Below are 22198 nucleotides of genomic sequence, written 5' to 3' on the forward strand. Positions count from 1 at the left end.
TACAAAGGCTTTTCCGGAGTTTTACCTAAGTTGGGGGAAGGGCACAGCCCCATCTGGGAAGCTCCCCTTCCTTTCTCACCTAAGAAGGGAAAAATGCTATACCAATGGGGAAATGTGTATGAAGGCCAGAGCCCAGAGACCTAGGCCCATTAAAAGATGGAGATTTAGTCATTACATAATGAACATTTCCCTTCCCCACCTTAACAGTGCATCAACCGGGCTTCAGTATAGTAACAGCGACTTACAGCTAAAGATCTTCAAGGTGCAAACACTGAGGGGGAGTGCTTAGGAAACCTGAAGGCAAGAGGAGGGCAATATGGGGGTAAAACAAAAATACTAGAGGAATTTGAAGCCTTTGCACCTGCAGCTATAGGAAGCATTAATCACGGCACAACTCCTAGTCAGCTTAACATAAATCTTATCACCAAAACTTATTTATCTCAGTTCTTATTGCCCAAAACAACATGTCTGGCTTTCAGCAAAAAATTATACAGGGTGCCAAAAGGCAAGCAAAAATAGTCTGAACAGAGAAAGCAAGCATCAGAACTAGATTGTGATATGACACAGATATTGAAATTACCAGGCAGGAATCATTAGTAATAACTATGATGAGTACGTAAAGAAGTATGACAGAAAAAGTAGATAATGAGCAAGAAAAGATGGGTCATATAAGCAAGGAGGTGGAAAGTCTGAGAAAGAATAAAAAAGAAATGATGTAAATGAAAAAACATGGTAACATGTATCAGATGGGCTCATCCACAAGCTGGACATAGACAAGGGAAAAATCAGTGAGGTCGGAGGTAAGACAATAGGAACTTCCCAAAGTGAAATGCAAAGAGAGCAAACAATGAAAAAAACCCCCCAAAACCAAAAAAACCCCACAAAAACCCAGAGCAAAACATCCAAAAACCATGGGAAAACTTATACATGTGTTATACCTATGGATAATTGGAATATCAGAGGAAAAGAGAGAACAGAGCAGAAGAAACATTTGAAGTAATAATGGCCAAGAACTTTCTCAAATTAATGACAGATACCAAATCACAGATCCAGGAAGCTCAAAGAGCATGAAATGGCATAAATACTAGCAAAATACAACAACACAAAACTACTACGCTTAGGCATGTCATAGTCAAACTGCAGATAACCAAAGACAAAAAAAAAAAAAAAAAATCTTGAAAGAAGTCAACAGGGGACAAATCCATTTCCTATAGAGAAATGAAGATAATTATAGCAGACTTCAGAAGCCATGCAAGCAAGAAAGACTGGATAGAAATATTTAAATTGATTAAAGAAAATCCCATCAAGCTAGAATTCTATGTGCAAGAAATTATCTTTCAAAACCGAGGGAGAAATAAAGACTTCCTCAGAAAAATAAAACCAGAGAGAATTTATTGCCAATAGACTTGCCCTGCAAGAAATGTTAAAAGAAGTGCTTCAGGGAGAAGGAAAATGATATAGGTCAGAAACCTTGACCTACGTAAAGAAAGGAAGAGCATCAGAGAAGGAATAAATGAAGGTAGAATAAAACTTTTATTTTTCTTATTCTTAATTGAAAGATAACTTTGTTTAAAGTACTAATAATTACAATGTGTTGAGTAATTATAGCATGTGGATAGATGAAGGAAGGAAGGAAGGGGGGAATTGGACATTTTCTATTATAAGGTGTCAGACTACATATATAATAGCATAGTGTTATTTGAAGGTAGAATTAGATTAGTTGGAAGTGTATATTGGAAACTGTAGCATAACCATTAACATTAAAAAATGCAATTGATACACTTAAGAGAGAACATAAAATTGTCTCATACAGAATATTAAATTACTGGAAAAGGCAGAAAAGGGGAGGGGGAGAAACAAAGAACAGTTCTCACAGATAGAAAACAGTTACAAAACATGGTGGATAGGAATCCAGCTATTTCATAATCACTTAAATGAGAATGGTCTAAATACACCAATTAAAAGATAGAGATTGTGAGCATGGATAAAAAAAGAGACCCAACTATATGTTGTCTACAAGAAACTAGAGAAGGATGCACCATGCTAATGTTAATCAAAAGCAAGGTGGAGTCATTGTGTTAATTTCAGACAAAGCAGACTTCGTAACAAAGAATATTAAACATAAAGAGTTGTATCACATAGTGATAAAGGAAGGAGTCCGTTCTCTGAGAAAATACATAGTCCTAAATGTGGACGCACCACATTGCATTTTAAGAAGTCTGGCTGGTCAGCACAGACCTTTCTGTTTAAACAGAAGCGGCATGTCCCTGATGAGCCAGCCTTAGGCGAAAGGTTCAGAAGGCATCTCCAGCTTCTCACAGCCTCCTGTTTCTTAACTGTTCACCACTTTTCATGGAACTCTCCTTGAAACTGTGAGCCTCAGTGCTCTCAGCCACTCCACTTTCCCATCCCCAGAACACCTGCTCTCAAGAAGCCTTGATAATCAATTATGCCTTACTGTTTAACGCTGAATAAAGCCAGCACATTAGCTCTCTTAAAAATATTTACAGGCTCAGGACCTCTAAAGCGTTATAACAATCTCTAGTTCAGGAATAGAAAATAACACCTACCATTTCAAGAGGAACCAGAAAGGTGTTCTGGGGGCACATAGGGAAGAGAACCTTGATAAGCCACTTGGTCAGATCGTGGATCCATGGCCTCTGGCCCTGGACCACTTGACCTCCTGTCCCCAAGAGCTGTCTCCTGAAGCCCTGTCCCTCCCATCCCTACCTTTGGCCTTTTCCACGTGATGGCCTTCATCTTGGTTTTCTGGCTCAGCTCATGGGAGCCCAGGGCCTGAACACCTGCTGGGAACACACGGTCTTCAAAGAGGCACTTCTGAGCAAGGCACCGTCGTCTGAGAACAACAAAATCCTGCCCCTCATACTTGAGGGGCTGTGAGATGGTGCCCTCTCCATTTCTCCTGTCCCTCTCCCGGATCACGCGGTCACAGAAAAATCCTGGCAGCAGGTAGGGCATGGTGACCGCTCAGGGAGTGGAACTGGACCTTCACTGCGGCCTCTCTCCCACTGCGCCCTCAGTCCAGGCCTAATCCTCCCATGAATGGGCCGGAGCCTATATAGCTCCTCCACCCTCAGCAGCGCGATGCAAATGAACACAGTCCAGAGAAAGGCCGTGGTCAGAGTCAGCAGCTTTGGCTGGAGGCCCCTGAGCCTACGGTCAAGGGGCAACACCATGCCAGTCCGGGAGCCAGCAAGGGGAGTGAGAGAGCCAGGACAGCCCAGGACAGGCCTCAATGGCTTGTAGGTCTTTAGGGTACTTCCATCAGCCTTGCTGGGATTCCTTCTTTAAAGGGAAAAAATATAGTTACCGAGAGGCTTACCCTGCCTCAGCAAAAGGCATTCATGCCTTTGACACTGGCGGCCAATGGGATATAGCATGGGGCCTTCGAAACATGCTGTATACACTAATCCTATACAGGCTGCTGAATGCATAGAAGGAATCTGCTCCAAGCCATTGTCTGAGGTTAATGAAGCCTTCATTCTCCTGATGTCCCTGCCCCATCCCCCCAAAGACCTTGACTGGCCATTTAGGGCCATTTAGGGCCATTTAGGAAGGGTAGGTAACTTGGCCCTGGTAGAGTAGGCCCCATGGTAACAAACAGACATCCACGGTTACAACTTCAGAATCTTTGAGGCAGAGAATGTGGGTGGGGAAGGAAGGAGAAATGTGTTTGTCAGAATTATATTCACAAGGAAGCCCCGCTTTTTCAAAGCCTCCCCATGCTTCAGTGGGCAACTCAATGTGCGAGCTGGGAGCTGATGGCAGGTGGACACTCGGGCCTGGCAGGCTGCCCACTAGCAGGGCGCTGTCCCCACCCAGTCACTGGCTCCTGCCAGCCTGCATCTACTGTGGGCTTTTCCAAGTGTGGGCTTTGGACTACCTGCATCAGAATTGCCTGGGATGCCGGTTTAAAATGCAGATTCCCAGGATTCACCTTAGACTTAAGGATGTAACTATTCTTGGTAGGGGTCTGGGACTCTTCACTCTAAAGAAGTACCCAGGAGATTCTTACGTCTCCCGGGGTTTGAAACCATGACATTAGCATTACAGGGCACTCAAAATAATTTCTGAGGTCGGGTCTTTTGTGAAATAATTATATTTTATTCTGTTTATACGTGAACAAAGTTTAATAAAATCAGTACAAAAGATACATAGAGGAATAGGAGTCTCTTGCCCTGCAAATCCCTCTCCTCAGAGACAGCCGCTTTCAATTCTTGTAGCAATTTCTTTTGGTATTTACCTCTGTAGTTCTAAAAAACATCGTATATTATTACTTTTTAATTTATTGTTTTTAGAAGGTATCAGCAGAATTCCTATTTTGGCCAATGAGATTTAACCTTCTCACATGAAGCTCTGCCTACCACCTTCCCAAAATAGTAATGTCATAAATTTTGGTAAGATTAAAATTCAGTATTTACGTGAGTATGATGAGGTGACTATTGTTCGCTTCTTAGCTAAGTGCTATGCTGTTTTACATTTCCTTTCTGTATGAATTTTTTTCCTCTTATTCTTTATAATTTTCTGATTTTCTATGTATTGATCAATGCTTTTCCTCAGCAGTAGTTTTCCAAATACTTAAACTCGTCAGATAACCTAGTGGTTCCATTGCTCTCCCACCAAGGCCTTCCTCTGCAGCCTCGTTCTCCCATACAGACCGGACTGGCCGCCCTTCAGGTCTGGAGCAGTGGCTTGGGATGGACTGGGCCCTTCTGGTGCCATTCACTTCCCGGATCTTAACGCTTCTTTGGTTTACTCCTTGATTGGATTGGCCGACAACTTGCAGCTTCCTAGGTAAGGGTGCACAGGAGGTAAGTGGCCTCAGTCCTTGCCCATCTAACTACGTTTTCTACTTGTCTCATGATTGAAAATTTGGCTAGGTATTTTAGATTGAAGAGCATTTTCCTTTCAGAATTTTTAATGCATGGTTTCATTGCTTATAGCGTCTGGAGTTGTGAGAAGTATGGTACAATTCTGATGAATATTCCTTTGTATGTGACCTGTCTTTTCCCTCTAAAAGATTTTAGGGTTTTCTGCCCTTCCCTCCTACTCCTCCCACTCCCAATTCCAAAAACCAAATTTATGTGCCTTGGTATGAGGTGGGTTTTTTGTTTGTTTGTTTGTTTTGTTTTGTTTTTAAATTCTTCGTGCTGAGCACTCAGTGACTCCTTTCCATATAGGGACTTTTGTCCTCAGTTTTGGCATATTCTTACATTATTTCTTTGACATTTCTCTCCCTTTCAATTATTTCCTTCCTTCCTTTCTTCCTTCCTTCCCTCCTTACTCCCTTCCTTTCCCCCTACCTCCTTCCTTCCTTTTCATGAAACTTCTAAAAATCCAATGTTAAACCTCCTCTAATTTTATTGTATTTTCCTATTTTTGTGTTCTACATCCTAGATTTCCTTGATTTTATATTTTAGCCCTGCTACTAAAATATGTAAATTTCCACTCTCATAGTTTTCTACTTTATATTATGAAAAACTTCAAACTTACAGGAAAGTTTAAAGAAGGGACACCCATATAGCTTACATCTAGATTCAACAACTGTTAACATTTTGCCATCTTTGTTTTACTGATCTATATACGTATATATGGATCCTATTTTTTTTGCTGAACCATTTGAAAAAATGTTGACAGTGTCATGACACTCCACACCTAAATACTTAAAGGTATACTTAGGCTACAGCAGGCATCTCCTAAGTACAAGAGCACTTTCCTACTGACTTGAATGCCATTATCGCTAAGAAAATTAACTATTATTCTCTAATATTATCTAAAATCTAAATCCATATGTTAATTTCTTTTTTTAAAATTTTTAATGTTTATTTATTTTTGAGAGAGAGAGAGAGAGAGAGAGAGAGACAGAGAGAGAGGGAGACACAGAATCCGAAGTAGGCTCCAGGCTCTGAGCTGCCAGCACAGAGCCCGATGCAGGGCTCAACCCCACGAACCGCAAGATCATGACCTGAGCCAAAGTCAGACACCGAACCAACTGAGCCACCCAGATGCCCCTCCACATGCTAATTTCTTCAGTTTCCCAAATGTCCTTTATAGCTGCTTTAAAAAAAAAAAAAAAAAAAAAAAAAGCCAGAATTCAATTAAGGTTGAAGTGAGCATTAGTGAACTGGAAGGGAGGTCAGAAGAAATCTCCTAGAATATCACACAGAGAAGCAAAGAGATGGGAAATTTTTTAAAAAGAAAGAAAAAAAGGTTAAGCTATATGGGGGCTAGAGCAAGGTAAGTTCAGCATATATCTAATTGGAGTTCCAGAAGAAGATAATAGAAAATATGGAAAGAATTAATATTCTAAGAAAGTTTTTACAGTTAATCATTGACTCCAATCCTCAGATTCAGGAATCCCAAGGAATACTAAGCAGGAAAGATGCAGAAATACATGTTGAAACAAACACAACATAGCAATATGGCAGAATACCAGAGACAGCGTAATCTTAAACACAGTCAAAGAGAAAAGGCAGATGGCCTATTAAGGGGTACCAATTAGAATGATTGCGGATTTCAGCAAGAATGTAAGCCAGAAGATAGTAAGGAGAATCAGCCTAGGACTGATTACCCAGGAAAACGATTTCATGAATGAGAGTTAATTTTATACAAATAAAAATTGAGAATGCTTACTACAAATAGATTCTCACCAAAGAAATTGTTAAACAAGATACTTTAGGAAAAAGCAGAATTATTCCAGAAGGAAAAGTCTAAGACTCAAGAAAGAACAGTAAACAGAGAAATTGGTAAACATGTGTAAAATATTGACTGTTTTAGAAAAGTATATTTCCTACTTTTTAAGGTTGAAAAATCAATATAGAGCTAAAATTCTGAGCGACAGTGACAGATTAGTTGGGAGAAGAATATTTAGAGTCAAAGTGCTTTATGGTATTCATATTGTTTTTGAGGAAACTAAAGCTATTGATCAACTTCAGGCTTTGTCAGGATGAAACATATGTTAAGTATTTAGGGTAACCACAGAAAAAAACAGAAATAGCCAATAACATCTGAACTAATAGAAAAAAAGAGAAAACACTTTTAATACATTTTTAAAAGGGTGTAAAGAGGAAAAAAGCAACATTTAAAAAGTAATACCAACGGAAAGGTTATGGTTAAGATGACAGTAATAAATCCAATAGAGATAGATGTTCATAATCAATGTAAATGGACTAAAACCTTCAGTTAAAAGACAAAGGTTTTCGATTGCATTAAAAAAACAACAACAGCCTTCTAAGCAGTTTATAAGAAACACACCCAAGACATCAGAACATAGAAATCTATAGCAAGTCTATTCAACAGTGAAGCAGCTAAGATTAAGTTCCCTTTAAAATTAAGACCCAGGGACACCTGGGTGGCTCAATCAGTTATGTCCAACTCTTGATTTCGGCTCATGTCATGATCTCACAATTTGCGAATTTGAGCCCTGTGTCGTTAGGCTCTGCCCTAACAGCGTGGAGCCAGCTTGGGATTCTCTCACCCCCTCTCTCTGTACCTCTTCCCTGCTCATCCTCTCTCAAAAAAAATAATAAAATTAAAAAAATTAAAAAATAAAATTGGGAGCCAGACAGATTCTGTTATCTCCTTTTTGCTGGAAGATTTAGTGCAATAAAACAGGAATTAGGTTGCTTAATACAGTTGTGCATAATGTACCAGCCAGCCCTGTCATTATTTACAAATGACCTAACTATCTGTATGTAAATGGAATCTATAGATAAATAACTTGGGGTTTTCAAATTGTTAGAATTACTAAGAGTTTAGGAAATATATCGTATATAATATGAAAGTCAAATGCATGTTTATGCCTGAGAAATTGAGTACAATTTTAAGAAAGATGCCCTTTATAAAAATAATAGCAAATGCAAAAGATGCCTAGGAAGAAATCTGACAAAGGATGTTCAAACCTTTATGGAGAAAATTAAAAAAGAACTTGATGGAAAGATACTAAACGAGACCCATTTAAATGGAGAGACATCCCTTCTCCATGGATAGGATGACTCAGTATTGTCAAGATGTGCATTATTCCAGGTTGATTCAATGCAATCTCAAAAAAATCCCAACAGGATTTTCTGTGGAACGCAATATCCTGATTCTAAAATTTAAATGGAAAGACAAGGAGCCAGATACAGTTAAAACAATATTGAAGAAGAAAAGTTAGAAGGACTGGCTCTACTGAATGTCAAGATTTATTGGCACAAGGTGTGGAGTTGGCACAAAGATAGACCAATAAACACAAGTGAAACATGGTAGAGAGTGCAGAGACAGAACCACACATTGGTAAACATTTGATCTGTTTAAAAAGTGATATTACATAACAACAGAGAAAGGATTTTTTAAAAAAAAATGAATTCTGCTGGAAGCTTTGACCATCCATATGGAAAAACAACAAAATCTGATCCCTATCTTATGTAAGAAAAATCTTCTCTGGATGGATTATAGACCTAAATATAAAGGCAGAAAAATTAAGTTTCTAAATGATAATAAAGGGGCACCCTGGATGGCTCAGTTAGTTAAGCATCCAACTCCTGATTTTGTCTCAGGTCATGATCTCATGATTTGTGAGATTGAACCCCACCCCTGTGCTAACAGCAGCAGAACCTGCTTGAGATTCTCTTTCTCTCTGCTCCTCCCCCACTCTCACATTCACAAACACTCTCTTTCTTAAATAAATAAACATTTAAAAAATGATAATACAAACTCCACACCCGAAAAACAAACAACCCAGTGAAGAAATGGGCAGAAAACATGAATAGACACTTCTCTAAAGAAGACATCCGGATGGCCAACAGGCACATGAAAAGATGCTCAACGTCGCTCCTTATCAGGGAAATACAAAACAAAACCACACTCAGATACCACCTCACGCCAGTCAGAGTGGCCAAAATGAACAAATCAGGAGACTATAGATGCTAGAGAGGATGTGGAGAGACGGGAACCCTCTTGCACTGTTGGTGGGAATGCAAATTGGTGCAGCCGCTCTGGAAAGCAGTGTGGAGGTTCCTCAGAAAATTAAAAATAGAACTACCCTCTGACCCAGCAATAGCACTGCTAGGAATTTACCCAAGGGATACAGGAGTACTGATGCATAGGGGCACTTGTACCCCAATGTTTATAGCAGCACTCTCAACAATAGCCAAATTATGGAAAGAGCCTAAATGTCCATCAACTGATGAATGGATAAAGAAATTGTGGTTTATATACACAATGGAATACTACGTGGCAATGAGAAAGAATGAAATATGGCCTTTTGTAGCAACGTGGATGGAACTGGAGAGTGTGATGCTAAGTGAAATAAGCCATACAGAGAAAGACAGATACCATATGGTTTCACTCTTATGTGGATCCTGAGAAACTTAACAGAAACCCATGGGGGAGGGGAAGGAAAAAAAAAAAAAAAGGTTAGAGTGGGAGAGAGCCAAAGCATAAGAGACTGTTAAAAACTGAGAACAAACTGAGGGTTGATGGGGGGTGGGAGGGAGGGGAGGGTGGGTGATGGGTATTGAGGGGGGCACCTTTTGGGATGAGCACTGGGTGTTGTATGGAAACCAATTTGACAATAAATTTCATATATTAAAAAAAATGATAAAGAAGAATGACTTTAGTTTAGGAAAAACTTCTTTAACAGAACATGAAAAGCGCTAACCATAAAGGAAAAATAATAATTAAAAATTAATTTAGAACTTTTAATTCAGAATTTTAAAAATAGGGGTGCCTGAGTGGCTCAGTGGGTTAAGCTTCTGATCTTGGTGCAGGTCATGACCTTGAGTTCCTGAGTTCGAGTCCCGTGTAGGGTTCTGTGCTGATAGCTCAGAGCCTGGATGGAGCCTGCTTCGGATTCTGTGTCTCCCTCTCCTTCTGCCCCTCCCCTGCTCCCACTCTGTCTCTCTTTCTCAAAAATAAATAAACATTAAAAAATTAAAAAAAAAAGAATTTAAAAAAAAAAAAAACACCTTAAGAGAGTGAAAAGGCAAGTTACACAATGGGAGAAGATATATATAGCATATCTAACCAATAAACAATCAGTATCCAAAGAATGCCTACAGTTCAAGTTGAAAAAGACAACTCAATTGAAAAATTAGCAAAGGCAAGGTATTTCATGGACATCAAGATATCAAATGATCAAGAAATACATGAATGTGTGAAAAGATGCTCTGCCTCATTCATAATCAGGGAAATGCATCTTTTCATACATTTCTTGGCTATTTCTGCCCCTCTACCCCCATTTTCAGTATCTCACTGCTAAGCTATTTTAGCTTCTTCACTATAATGTCCAGAGCTTTGTCTTCATCATGGCCCTCAGGAGGAGCTGTTGTCTTGTGGAATATAAGAGGAGGCAGTCCTAATTATTTATTGAATTGTCACTTTCCCCAGAATTTATGCTCCCCCACCCCCACTCCAGCATGGTGCCATCATGATTTTCTGCCGAGTAAAGAGAGGGCTGGCTCCCAGCTGGGTACCTCATTTTACCTTTGAATTACCATCATCATTATTTGTTGACTCATCATGCTAATGTATGTCATTTACAATATCTCATTTAATCCTTAAAACTCTGTGAAAGTAAGAATTTTCATATTCTTTTCACAGATGAGGAAACTGAGACCCAAAAATGGTCAGTAACCTGCTGGAGGTCACCTTGCTAAGAGGTGGAGCTGGGATTTGAATCAAGTTTGTCTGATTTGAAAGCATGTGCTTTCCCCATCACTGTGTTATGCTCCTGTCCTTTACTGCCTCCACTCATAGTAATGGCTACCTTACCTTGAGCACCTACCAGGACTTTAAGGCTGCTAGTTCAGAATAGCCACGTGATGAGAACATCACTATGTCCTTTATAAGCAGAACATCTTTCATATGTTCATGTATTTCTTGATCTTTTGTTACTCTCTGTTCATGAAATACCAGTCTTTTGCTAATTTTTCTATTGAGTTTGTCTTTTTCAACTTGAATTGTGGGCATTCTTTGGCTATTGATTGCTTATTGGTTAGATGTGCTATAAATATCTTTTCCCACCTCATGAATTGCCTTTTCCCTCTCTTAAGGGTATTTCTTAATTTAAACTTCTAAACATTCTATTTATGTGACTTGCTAGTGGCAGAACCAGAGTCCAGACACAGGTTTATTTTTATTTGGTTCTAAGTTTAGTTTTTTTTTTTTTTTTAATGTTTATATATTTTTGAGAGAGAGAGTGTGCGCGCATGAGCAAGGGAGGGGCAGAGAGACAGAAGGGCAGAGGATCTGAAGCGGGCTCCACACTGACAGCAGAGAGCCAGATGTGAGGCTCGAACTCATGAACCATGAGATCATGACCCGAGCTGAAGTCGGATGATCAACTGACTGAGCCACCCAGGCACCCCTAAATTTAGTTTCCTTAACTACTCTGCACAACGCCCTCAGGTCTTCCTCTTTGTGTCTAGCCCAGTGATCCCACTTCTCTCGAAACTGTCTGACAGAAGATGACACATCTAAATCAGATTACAAGCAGACCTCCTGAGCCGGGTTTATGGGAAAGATAAGTAATATCCCTCAGAGGAGAAGCTGCGTAGCCAGTGACTGAGCCCTCAGCCCTGGAACAGAGGGCTCACTGCACACAGCCTGGGTTTTCCTGTAGTTCTGTTTCTTCCCTCTCATTCCACATTGGAAGGGAGTAATTTTATTTTTTGCCAACCTAGGGTTTCTTCTTCTCAGAGTTGAGTAGTGCAGGCCAGGTAACCCCCCTGGCTGGGAACATACACATGGAGAGTGTTAGTTACACAAGCGATGGGGCACACGGAAGGGGCCATCAGAGCAAGAGACCTCTGGTGTCACCACACATTGTCAGAAAGCTTTCATCTTCTGAGCACTGAAGCAATGGCCAAGCTCTGGGTCCTCAAGAGTTGGTGGTCAGCTCTCCTCCACATTTTACAACTTCCTTCAACTTCATTTCAGACTGAAAGGAGCCAGGCTACTTGAAAAAATAAGTTGTTCTACGTCTGGGGCAAGAAATATACAAGATGAGCCTGGGACATTCTGTTGTGGCCAGAAAACAAGAAATCTGTTTAAGATTAATGGGGTCATGTCAAATGATATAGGCAATTTATAGGGGGTTCCCACTGGCCAAAGATGGGACAATTTGAGCATCAAGAAAGTCATGACTGTAATGGATTAAAACATGTTGCAATGTAGGGTGCCTGGGTGGCTCAGTCGGTTAAGCCTCTGACTTTGGCTCCAGTCAGGATCTCGTGGTTTGTGAGTTTCAGCCCCATGTGCTGATAGCTCAGAGCCTGGAGCTGCTTCAGATTCTATATCCTTCCCTCTCTGCCCCTCCCCTTCTCGCAGTCTGTCTGTCTGTCTTTCAAAATTAAATAAACATTAAAAAATAAAAACATGTTGCAATGTTTACTATTAATCATACCCTTAGTAGGGTATTGTTCCAAGCTGTGATATTTAAGAATGCAGAGAACATAGGAATTACAGTCGATTCTCGTTATTTATGGTAGTTATGTTCTATGAGGTGCCAGTGAATGCTGAATTAGTGAATATTGAACCATTGCTCCTGGAGGAAATACAGAATTAGATTCCTGTGACCCTCTAGTCACATTTTAATCAACTGATCAATACACACTCTTAAGTGTGTTTCTGTTTAAAGACACCTTATTTAATATATTTTATTGAGTCATTAACATTGCCCTCACAACCAACTCAAGCATTAATGAAGCTTATCTAACACATGTATTTTCTCCCTGAGGCACACCCCAGCCTTCTTGCATTAGGAACATGAGAAAGCACTTTACATTTTAAACAGAGAAATCACCAACAAGAAGTGCAAAAATGTGAAAAACGTGGCACTGTGTAGACTATGAAAAGGACGTCTGTTTACAGTGTGAGAGCTAAGCTGAGAAGGCCGACTGTCCCCTTGATTTCATCTGGGAATGTGCGTGGAGGGCGACTCAAAATTTTCATTGCCCTACACATGTCTGCAGATGACCACAGAAGCACCTTGGAGACTGATTTGGGGTTACAAAGAAATGTTAGTGAGTAGGGGAATTCACAAATACAGAACCCAGGAGTAATGAGGATCGACTGTATACAGATCATAGCACTGACACCTCCAGTCTGGAAAAACCGTATTACAGGGGAAGGTTAGGGGAGGTTTATAACTATTTGATCTGAAACAATTAAAAGAAGGATGAGATTGTTGATGAACAGGGAGAATTACTACGTACAGGAAATCTGCTGACTGTTTTACTGTCTTCTGGATCAGACCAGAGATAAGGGGCAAAAATTGTGGCCAGAAGAGTCCTGGCTAGAAATGAGGATGCACTTTCACGCTGTGAAAGGTACTAACGATAGGCAGGTTATTGAAGGACTTATTTAGACTTGAAGTTTGGATGAAATGGTAAAGCAAGTGTCAGCTTCTCTCTTTTTGTTTGTTTGTTTTGAGAGAGTGAGTGGGTAAGGGGAAAAGGGAGAGAACCTTAAGCAAGTTCTACCCTCAGTGTGAAGCCTGATGCAGGGCTTGATCCCATGACCCTGGGATAACCTGAGCCAAAACTAAGAGTTGGACACCCAGTCAACTAAGCCACCCAGGGGCCCCCTTGTTTGGGCTTTTCAAGTTTTTAGCCTCTACTACAAAGCTGTAATCATCAAGACAGCATGGTATTGGCACAAAAACAGACACATAGACCAATGGAATAGAATAGAGACTCCAGAATTGGACCCACAAATGTATGGCCAACTAATCTTTGACAAAGCAGGAAAGAATATCCAATGGAAAAAAGACAGTCTCTTTAACAAATAGTGCTGGGAGAACTGGACAGCAACATGCAGAAGAATGAAACTAGACCACTTTCTTACACCATTCACAAAAATAAACTCAAAATGGTTAAAGGACCTGAATGTGAGACAGGAAACCATCAAAACCCTAGAGGAGAGAGCAGGAAAAGACCTCTCTGACCTCAGCTGCAGCAATTTCTTACTTGATACATCTCCAAAGGCAAGGGAATTAAAAGCAAAAATGAACTATTGGGACCTCATCAAGATAAAAAGCTTCTGCACAGCAAAGGAAACAATCAACATAACTAAAAGGGAACCAATGGAATGGGAAAAGATATTTGCAAATGACTTATCGGACAAAGGGCTAGTATCCAAAATCTATAAAGAACTCACCAAACTCCACACCCGAAAAACAAATAATCCAGTGAAGAAATGGACAGAAAACATGAATAGACACTTCTCTAAAGAAGACAACCAGATGGCCAACAGGCACATGAAGAGATGCTCAACGTCACTCCTCATCAGGGAAATACAAATCGAAACCACACTGAGATACCACCTCACGCCAGTCAGAGTGGCTAAAATGAACAAATCAGGAGACTATAGATGCTGGCGAGGATGTGGAGAAATGGGAACCCTCTTGCACTGTTGGTGGGAATGCAAACTGGTGCAGCCGCTCTGGAAAACAGTGTGGAGGTTCCTCAGAAAATTAAAAATAGAACTACCCTATTACCCAGCAATAGCACTGCTAGGAATTTACCCAAGGGATACAGGAGTACTGATGCATAGGGGCACTTGTACCCCAATGTTTATAGCAGCAATTTCAACAATAGCCAAATCATGGAGAGAGCCTAAATGTCCATCAACTGATGAATGGATAAAGAAATTGTGGTTTATATACACAATGGAATACTACGTGGCAATGAGAAAGAATGGAATAGGACCTTTGTAGCAACGTGGATGGAACTGGAGAGTATTATGCTAAGTGAAATAAGTCATACAGAGAAGGACAGATACCATATGTTTTTACTCTTGTGTGGATCCTGAGAAACTTAACAGAAGACCATGGGGGAGGGGAAGGGGAAAAAAAAAGTTAGAGAGGGAGAGAGCCAAACCATAAGAGACTCTTCAAAACTGAGAATAAACTGAGGGTTGATGGGGGTTGGAGGGAGGGGAGGGTGGGTGATGGCTATTGAGGAGGGCACCTGTTGGGATGAGCACTGGGTGTTGTATGGAAACCACCTTGACATTAAATTTCATATTAAAAAAATAATTCCAGTTAACATACAGTGTTAACTGTATTAAGTGTTATTATCAGGTATATAATATAGTTATTATTTATTATTGTTATATATTATATATTATTTATATTTTTATATTTATAACAATATTTTTCATAATTATAATATATTTTATAATAATTATATTTACAATAAATATTTTTATATTTATAATATATTATTTATACATCATATATATAAATTATATATTATATTTATATATTATATTACTACATATTATATAAACATATAATATATAAACATATAATATATAATATAATATAGTGATTCAACAATTCCCTAGACAACCTGGTGCTTATCACAAGTTAACTCCTTAATCCCCATCACCAATTTCACCCATCCCCCCACCCACCTGATAACCATCAGTTTGTTCTTTGTAAGTACCAATCTGTTTCTTAATTTGTCTCTCTCTTTTTCCCCCTTTACCCATTTGTTTTGTTTCTTAAATTCCACATGTGAGTGAAATCATGTGATATTTGTCTTTCTCTGACTGACTTTTTTTGCTTAGCATTATACTCCCCAGCTCCATCCATGTTGTTGCAAATGGCAAGGTTTCATTCTTTTTTATGGCTGAATAATATTCCATTGTACATATATACCACTTCTTCTTTATCCATTTGTCTATCGATGGGCACTTGGGTTGCTTCCATAATGTGGCTATTGTAAATAATGCTGCAGTAAACAAAGGGGGGGCATGTATCCCTTTGAATTAGTGTTTTCGTATTCTTTGGGTAAATACCCAGTAGTGTGATTGTTGGATCATAGGATAGTTCTATTTGTAATTTTTTGAGGAAGCTCCATACTCTTTTCCACAGTGGCTTCACCATGTGTCAGCCTCTTGTAAGCAGACCACTTCCCAAGTGTTAGTTGGGGTCTCACAGTTCCTTGGAGATCTTGAACCCCCACCTCATAGGCTCTGAGAGGGCAGAGCCTTTTCCCCCCCACCACAGTTCAGTGGGTTCCTGGCAGTTTGATTCTAGATGCCTCTCTCTTTCCCCACTCCTGTGCTTTCCACACTCTGACTTCTGGGTGTGTTGGCTCATTCTGCCTGTGTAACTCAAGACACTAACTTCCCCCTTTACCAAAAAGTTACTTTTTACTTGCCTCAGGCATGTCACAAGTTCATGAGTAAAGATGCCTTTGAGTGTCAGGTCAAGTGGAGGGATGACATTGGAGTGTGTGGCCTTCTGCCCTGTTGCTTCCCCCCACCCCACTTTGGTTTCTGTTCTAGCTCCCTTCCTCTTGTAAATAAACTAGCATTTTTCCCTCTTTTTTTTCCCCATTAAACAACAATCATGTCCCTCCTAGAGAGAAATTATCCTTTCTGTAATTATAAGAATCTTACTGATTTTTCCTTATGAGTTTTCCTCATGAAGAGAAAAGTTAGAGTCTGACATGTTAAGGATTCACATTTTGTTAAGCATGCTTGTAAATATCTTAAAAAAAAATCAAAGATGTTTTTGTAGTGGTTAACAGGACTTAACCTGAAAAATGTAATGATTTATTTATTATTATTTTGGGCTTTTTCTTTGTATTGAAGTGTAATTAACATACAGTGTTATATTAGTTTCAGGTGTACAACATATTGATTCAACAATTCTATACGTTACTCAGTGTTCACTTCGTTAAGGGCAGTCACCATCTGTCACCAAACAACATTATTACAATCTTATTGACTATATCCTCTACATTGTACTTTTTATCTCCATGACTTATTTATTTTATAACTGGAAGTTTTTACCCCTTAATCCTCTTTATTTCACCCATCCCCTAACTCTCTTCCCCTAAGGTAGCCACCAGTTTGTTCTTTTTTTGTTTATGTGTCTCTTTGTTTCTTTCTTTGTTCATTTGTTTTGTCTTTTAGATTCCACATTTGAGGGAAATCATTCGGTATTTTCCTCTGTCTGACTTATTTCACTTAGCATTATACTCTCTAGGTCCATCCATGTTGTTGCAAACGGCAAGATCTCATTCTTTTTTATGGCCTATTGTGTATATGTGTGTATATATATATATATATATATATACACACACACACACACAATATGTATATATATGTATATATACACAATATGTATATATATGTATACACAATATGCATATATATATATATATGTATATATACATATATACCACATCTTCCTTATCCATTTATCTATTGATAGACACTTGAGTTGCTGCCATATCTTGGCTATTGTAAATAAAATGCTGCAATAAACATAGGGGTGCGTATATCTTTTCAAATTAGTGTTTTTGTTTTCTTTGGAAAAATACCCAGTAGTGGAATTACTGGATTGTATGGTATTTCTATTTTTAATTTTTTTGAGGAACGTGTTTTCCATAGTGGCTGCACCAATTTGCATTCCCACCAAGAGTGCTCAAGGGTTCTCTTTTCTTCGCATCCTCACCAACATTTGTTATTTATGGTCTTCTAGGTTTTAGCCGTTCTGACAAAGTGATATCTCATTGGTTTTGACTGGCATTTCCCTGATGAAATTGGGCAAGAGTAATCAGTTTCCCAGAGGCCCTGTTCTAGAAGCCCATTCTCTTCTGTCCAGGGGTTTGTCATCAAGAAAATCTGGCTCAACAATTGGGAAGTATTGTATGGTTTGTTTGCTTTCTGATTCTAGAAATAGGGGCAAGAGGAATCAGATAGCTTGGCCTCGAGACACAATGCATGAAGCTCCCCAATAGAAGAGGAAAGGCAGTGAGGGTAGCACTCATAGGCAAGTGAAAAGAGATTATAGGTGTGCCCAGACAGGTGGCCTGGGTGTCTCTTCTTTTAAGAGGGTAAAGCTGAAAGTGCAGCATCATCTTAGCTAGAATTGTAGCTGGCCTGAATAATTCTCCCCTTATCACCACCACCACCACCATCTAACTGTAACAAGTAAAACTTGATTATGAAGAAAAGCTCAGATTGGCTTTCACTGATTCTGTGCCTCAGATAGTAAAAGCAGGAATGGTCTCTCGTAGGACATAGTCTCCATTTCAGACTGCTCAAACCTGATAAAAGTCACTACATCTATGGAATGCAGGCAAAGCTGACGTTTCCAATAAGTGCTTTACACTTCAGAAAGTTCTGGATCATTTCACTCTTTCAATTTCAGTCAACTTGTGTGATTGTCCTTTCTGGACTTTAATCACTTCAACTGTATGTGAGGGGGTGTTGGTGGTAGGAGCACAGTTGGAAAGAGGTCTTTTGGTGCCCCTAATGTCAAACTGACAATGGCAGTATAAGTTTTAGGACTAAAGTAGTGCCTAGAGCATAAAAGACCCTGGTAGCATTTTTATCAAAATGTAAGTATAGCTTTTAAGACTAAAAGCCACCAATAATTTCACTAAAAGCAATATTTGTAAGGTTTTTGGGTTTTTTTCTCTGTAGTAATATTAGAAAAGGCTTTTAGGGGCGCCTGGGTGGCTCAGTCGGTTAAGCGGCCGACTTCGGCTCAGGTCATGATCTCACGGTCCATGAGTTCTAGCCCTGCGTCAGGCTCTGTGCTGACAGCTCAGAGCCTGGAGCCTGTTTCAGATTCTGTGTCTCCCTCTCTCTGACGCTCCCCCGTTCATGCTCTGTCTCTCTCTGTCTCAAAAATAAATAAACGTTAAAAAAAAAAAAATTTAGAAAAGGCTTTTAGGAACCCCCAGCCTTGGAATGCTGGGCTGTCCTTATCTCTTGGTGGTCAGTGCCCTCAGATGTGAGTTTTCATTCACCACCAGCAGCTGAGTACCCACTGTGGGCCTGGCCCTTCTCTGACTACTGGGGTCCAGCGTTGAATAGGAATAGGTCCTGTTATCAGATAGGGAACAGACATGTGAAAGCCTGAAGAAAGTGACACCTGAGCACTGGAGAGAGGGTGAGGAGGAGCAAATCAGATAAAAACAAGGGCATTCCACTTTTCACTCATATGTGGAACTCGAGAAACTTAATAGAAGACATGGGGGAAAGGGAGGGGGGAAAACTTGTTACAAACAGAGAGGGAGGGAGGCAAACCATAAGAGACTCTTAAACACAAACTGAGGGCTGATGGGGGTAGCAGGGTAGAGGGGAAAATGGGTGATGGGCATTGAGGAGGGCACTTGTTGCAATGAGCACTGGGTGTTGTATGTAAGCAATGAATAATGGGAATCTACCCCAAAACCAAGAGCACACTGTATACACTGTATGTCAGTCAACTTGACAATAAATTATATTAAAACAAGCAAAACAGAACAAAACAAAAAACAAGGGCATTCCAGACAGAGAGCACGAGCAAAGGCCTTGAGGTCTGAGGAGACTTGGAACAACAGAGGAGCTGAGTGTGTCACCGTCTGGGGGAGAGGGTGCCAGCCTGAAAAGGGCTGATAGCTCAGCTCAGGAGTTTGGAGTTATCCTGAAGGCATGGGGGGAGGGCAGAACGGTGTCACCGAAGATACTTCAGCAGGGATGGGACATATCCCAGTGCTCTGGCAGCAGGGCGGTGACTGGGCTGGAGAATGAAGTTCTTTCCAGTACTTTCTTCTAAAGAGAGAACTCAGGATAGTCACAGGCCTTACCACAGGGCTCCTGGGAGAGGAAAGGAGCCCTTGGGGGGAACCCAGGGGCTGAGAACAGGGTTGTTGGATGTTTCATCTCAGGTTATAAAGAAAAACGTGGCTAATGAATAGGACTTCAGCGTCACTTGATTAAGTTAATGAATAGCTCGGGGCCTCAGCTTAAACGATCTCCTCGGGGAAGGTTAGTTCTTGCCTTTTGAGCTCACTGTACCCAGAACGCTATCTCCTGACAGCCTTCCCTTCAGGACTCTAGGCTCCAGGAGAGCAGGACTTCTTGTCTTTCTTATCCACAGCTGTCTCCCTTGTTGCTTGCCTGCATTCTGGCCCTACCAATGCCCAATAAATATTTCTTGAATTAAGGACCAGAGTCATATGGGTGGTCTGATCAGAGAAGGGAGGCAAGAGGATATGCTTTTCTTTCTGGCGGATCACTGTCCATGAAATCCAGAGGCTGGAAGAGGTACCTAAAGAGAAAGGATTTTATTCTGGGCTGTCATGCTCTCTCTGGATGTACTTCTCTCTGTGCGCCTTTATTTTCTCATGTGTGAGGCGAAGTATGTGGATGAAACTGACTGCTAGGATTTCTCCTTCTAATCCTAACACTCTATGCATGAAAAAGTGATCTTTGCCAGCTCCTCTCCTCTTTCTGGGGCTTCTCTGTTGCAGAAAGTCATGGCTGCTGGCAGACTAAAGATGTCATTCGTTGTGATTTTAGCCCTAGAAGTTGAAGGACTCTTACAAAGAATTTGTTGTTGTTGTTGTTCTGGGAAAGGGATATTTACTTTTATAGGCTGGATTACACTGAATTCCAATTTCTTTTATAGAAAGCAAGATGTTTTTTAGGAAAAGAGAGCAAGAGAGTGAGAATGGGCTCGGCCTCAGTCGAGGGCAGAGCCCTGGGGAGCCTCTGCCAGGACCCTTCCCCCAGTGCCCATGTGCACCGTGGGGCTGCGGGGAGGTGCTGAGTGGGAGGACTTCTAGGAGGGGAAAAAGCCCAACGGGCAGCCAGCAAGCTACTCACCGGAGGTCTCTTCCAAATGAACTGGATGGGGAACTTCTGGCTGTAAAAGAGAGAGGTCTCATCTGGTGGGAACTCGGGATCCAGATAAAGAATCTTCTTTTCTAGACACTTCTTGTGAAGCTGCTCAAATGTCTTCTCTTTCACTCCGATAATGGGAAAATTGCGGCTGATGATGGCTGAATAGATGCCAGTTGGGTTTCCGCCCCCGGCCTCGGTGGTCTTGCCTTGGCCCTGCTGGGGAATTGGTCCCGGGGACCTGGGCTCAGCCCCTGTCCGTGGGGCCACAGATGCGCTAATGACGGTTGGCATGGCAGGCAAATTTGGAAGGAAAAGGTTTTTTAAAGAAAACAAGATAGAACTACCTTCAAGGAAAGGAAGCAACGGCAAAGGGGAAGTTGGAGTGATTCTGTCATCTGAGAGAAAATGTCCACATCCAAATTCAAAGCTCAAAGCCCATCAGAAGGTCATCCAGCTTACGTCCATCTTAAAAGCTGAGCTGTGATCCGGAAGAAATAGGTTTTCCTGAGGAAGGAGCACTAAAGGGTTTCTGCAGGAGTGTTTACCTGGGGGCTCCTACCGGCAGCATGCATGCCAGAGGGAGAGAGGGAGAGAGAGAGAGTGAGGGCTGTGTTTTAGTGGCTTGGAGAAGCTTGAGCCAAGAAAACTAAAAATAGGCATGAAGAAAGATTATGAGTATGAGAGCAAAAGAAGCTATGTGCAGGCAGGCTACGTGGTGGACAGAGAAGGACCTGAATAGGAACATTTCTGGGTTGTCATTAAGTGCTGGTGTTGTCAGGAAATGAAAGGGGAATACTTGAGGAAGTTGAACACTGAAAATTAGCAAAGTACTGCTGATGTGTTATTGAATCGGCTCCTATATAGATCATCAAACTATAGGCCACTGAATGAATGGAGAACAATATCAAAGAAAAGGTAGCCAGGCTGAATGTGAGACACTGAATTCTAGGAGAATATTTTAGATATTTTTGAGAACATAATTTTTAGTTTCTAAAACTCTAGGATATCAACATTATTCAGTTGGGTTTGGCATCTCTTCTAGAATGTTATGGTGTCAGCGTTCATTGGAACTGTCTGGGTGGAAAATGCCACTCAGCAGAGTCCCCAGTTGAGAAAAATCCCTGTCTTTCTTGCCCACTTGACCTAGACACCTCTCATCTCTCCCCACACCCCAAAATAAACACTGGACCAGATTTGCTACAAAAAGCACACCTGAGTATGGACTATGCAGGCACACATTAGGCATCTGAGTCAGCAGGTGGAACTAGATACTGAATCAGGTTGCCTGTCAGGTCTTGGGGGATGTCATTCCAGAAAGAGTTGGTATCAGGGCTCTTGGATAAGAGCACAAGTGGCTTTGGAGAAGGGAATTGCCTACTTGGCCTCCATCTTGCTTTATACCCATCCGTGGTAGCTTCTACCCAGGCCGTAAGGAGACGGCTACATTCCACGTGTGGCTCAGTGGAGGCTTGTGCTAGACTGTAGCCATGCCTGTTTCCATGTGACCAGTCTCATCAGCCCAAGGCTAGAGGCTGTGAGACAAGGGGGGAAGTGATAG

At 40.8% G+C, this 22198-nt stretch overlaps 1 protein-coding gene across 3 annotated transcripts in view; it reads right to left on the reverse strand.

Moving 5' to 3' along the window:
• Positions 1-21242, reverse strand: part of CAPN3 (calpain 3) — a 50609-nt gene extending 29367 nt beyond the window's left edge. The window contains exon 1 of one of the 3 annotated variants that reach the window (XM_058738073.1): positions 20623-21242. In XM_058738073.1, the coding sequence (XP_058594056.1) occupies positions 20623-20931 (309 nt within the window). In that variant the 5' untranslated portion in view covers positions 20932-21242. Of the gene's footprint in view, positions 1-2730; positions 3074-20622 lie in introns of those variants that run through there. The other 2 variants (XM_058738071.1, XM_058738072.1) reach the window with 2 other exon arrangements.
• Positions 21243-22198: the final 956 nt, after the last annotated feature.

The sequence above is a fragment of the Neofelis nebulosa genome, chromosome 7 (assembly GCF_028018385.1).
Source record: "Neofelis nebulosa isolate mNeoNeb1 chromosome 7, mNeoNeb1.pri, whole genome shotgun sequence".
Taxonomy (NCBI): Eukaryota; Metazoa; Chordata; class Mammalia; order Carnivora; family Felidae; genus Neofelis; species Neofelis nebulosa.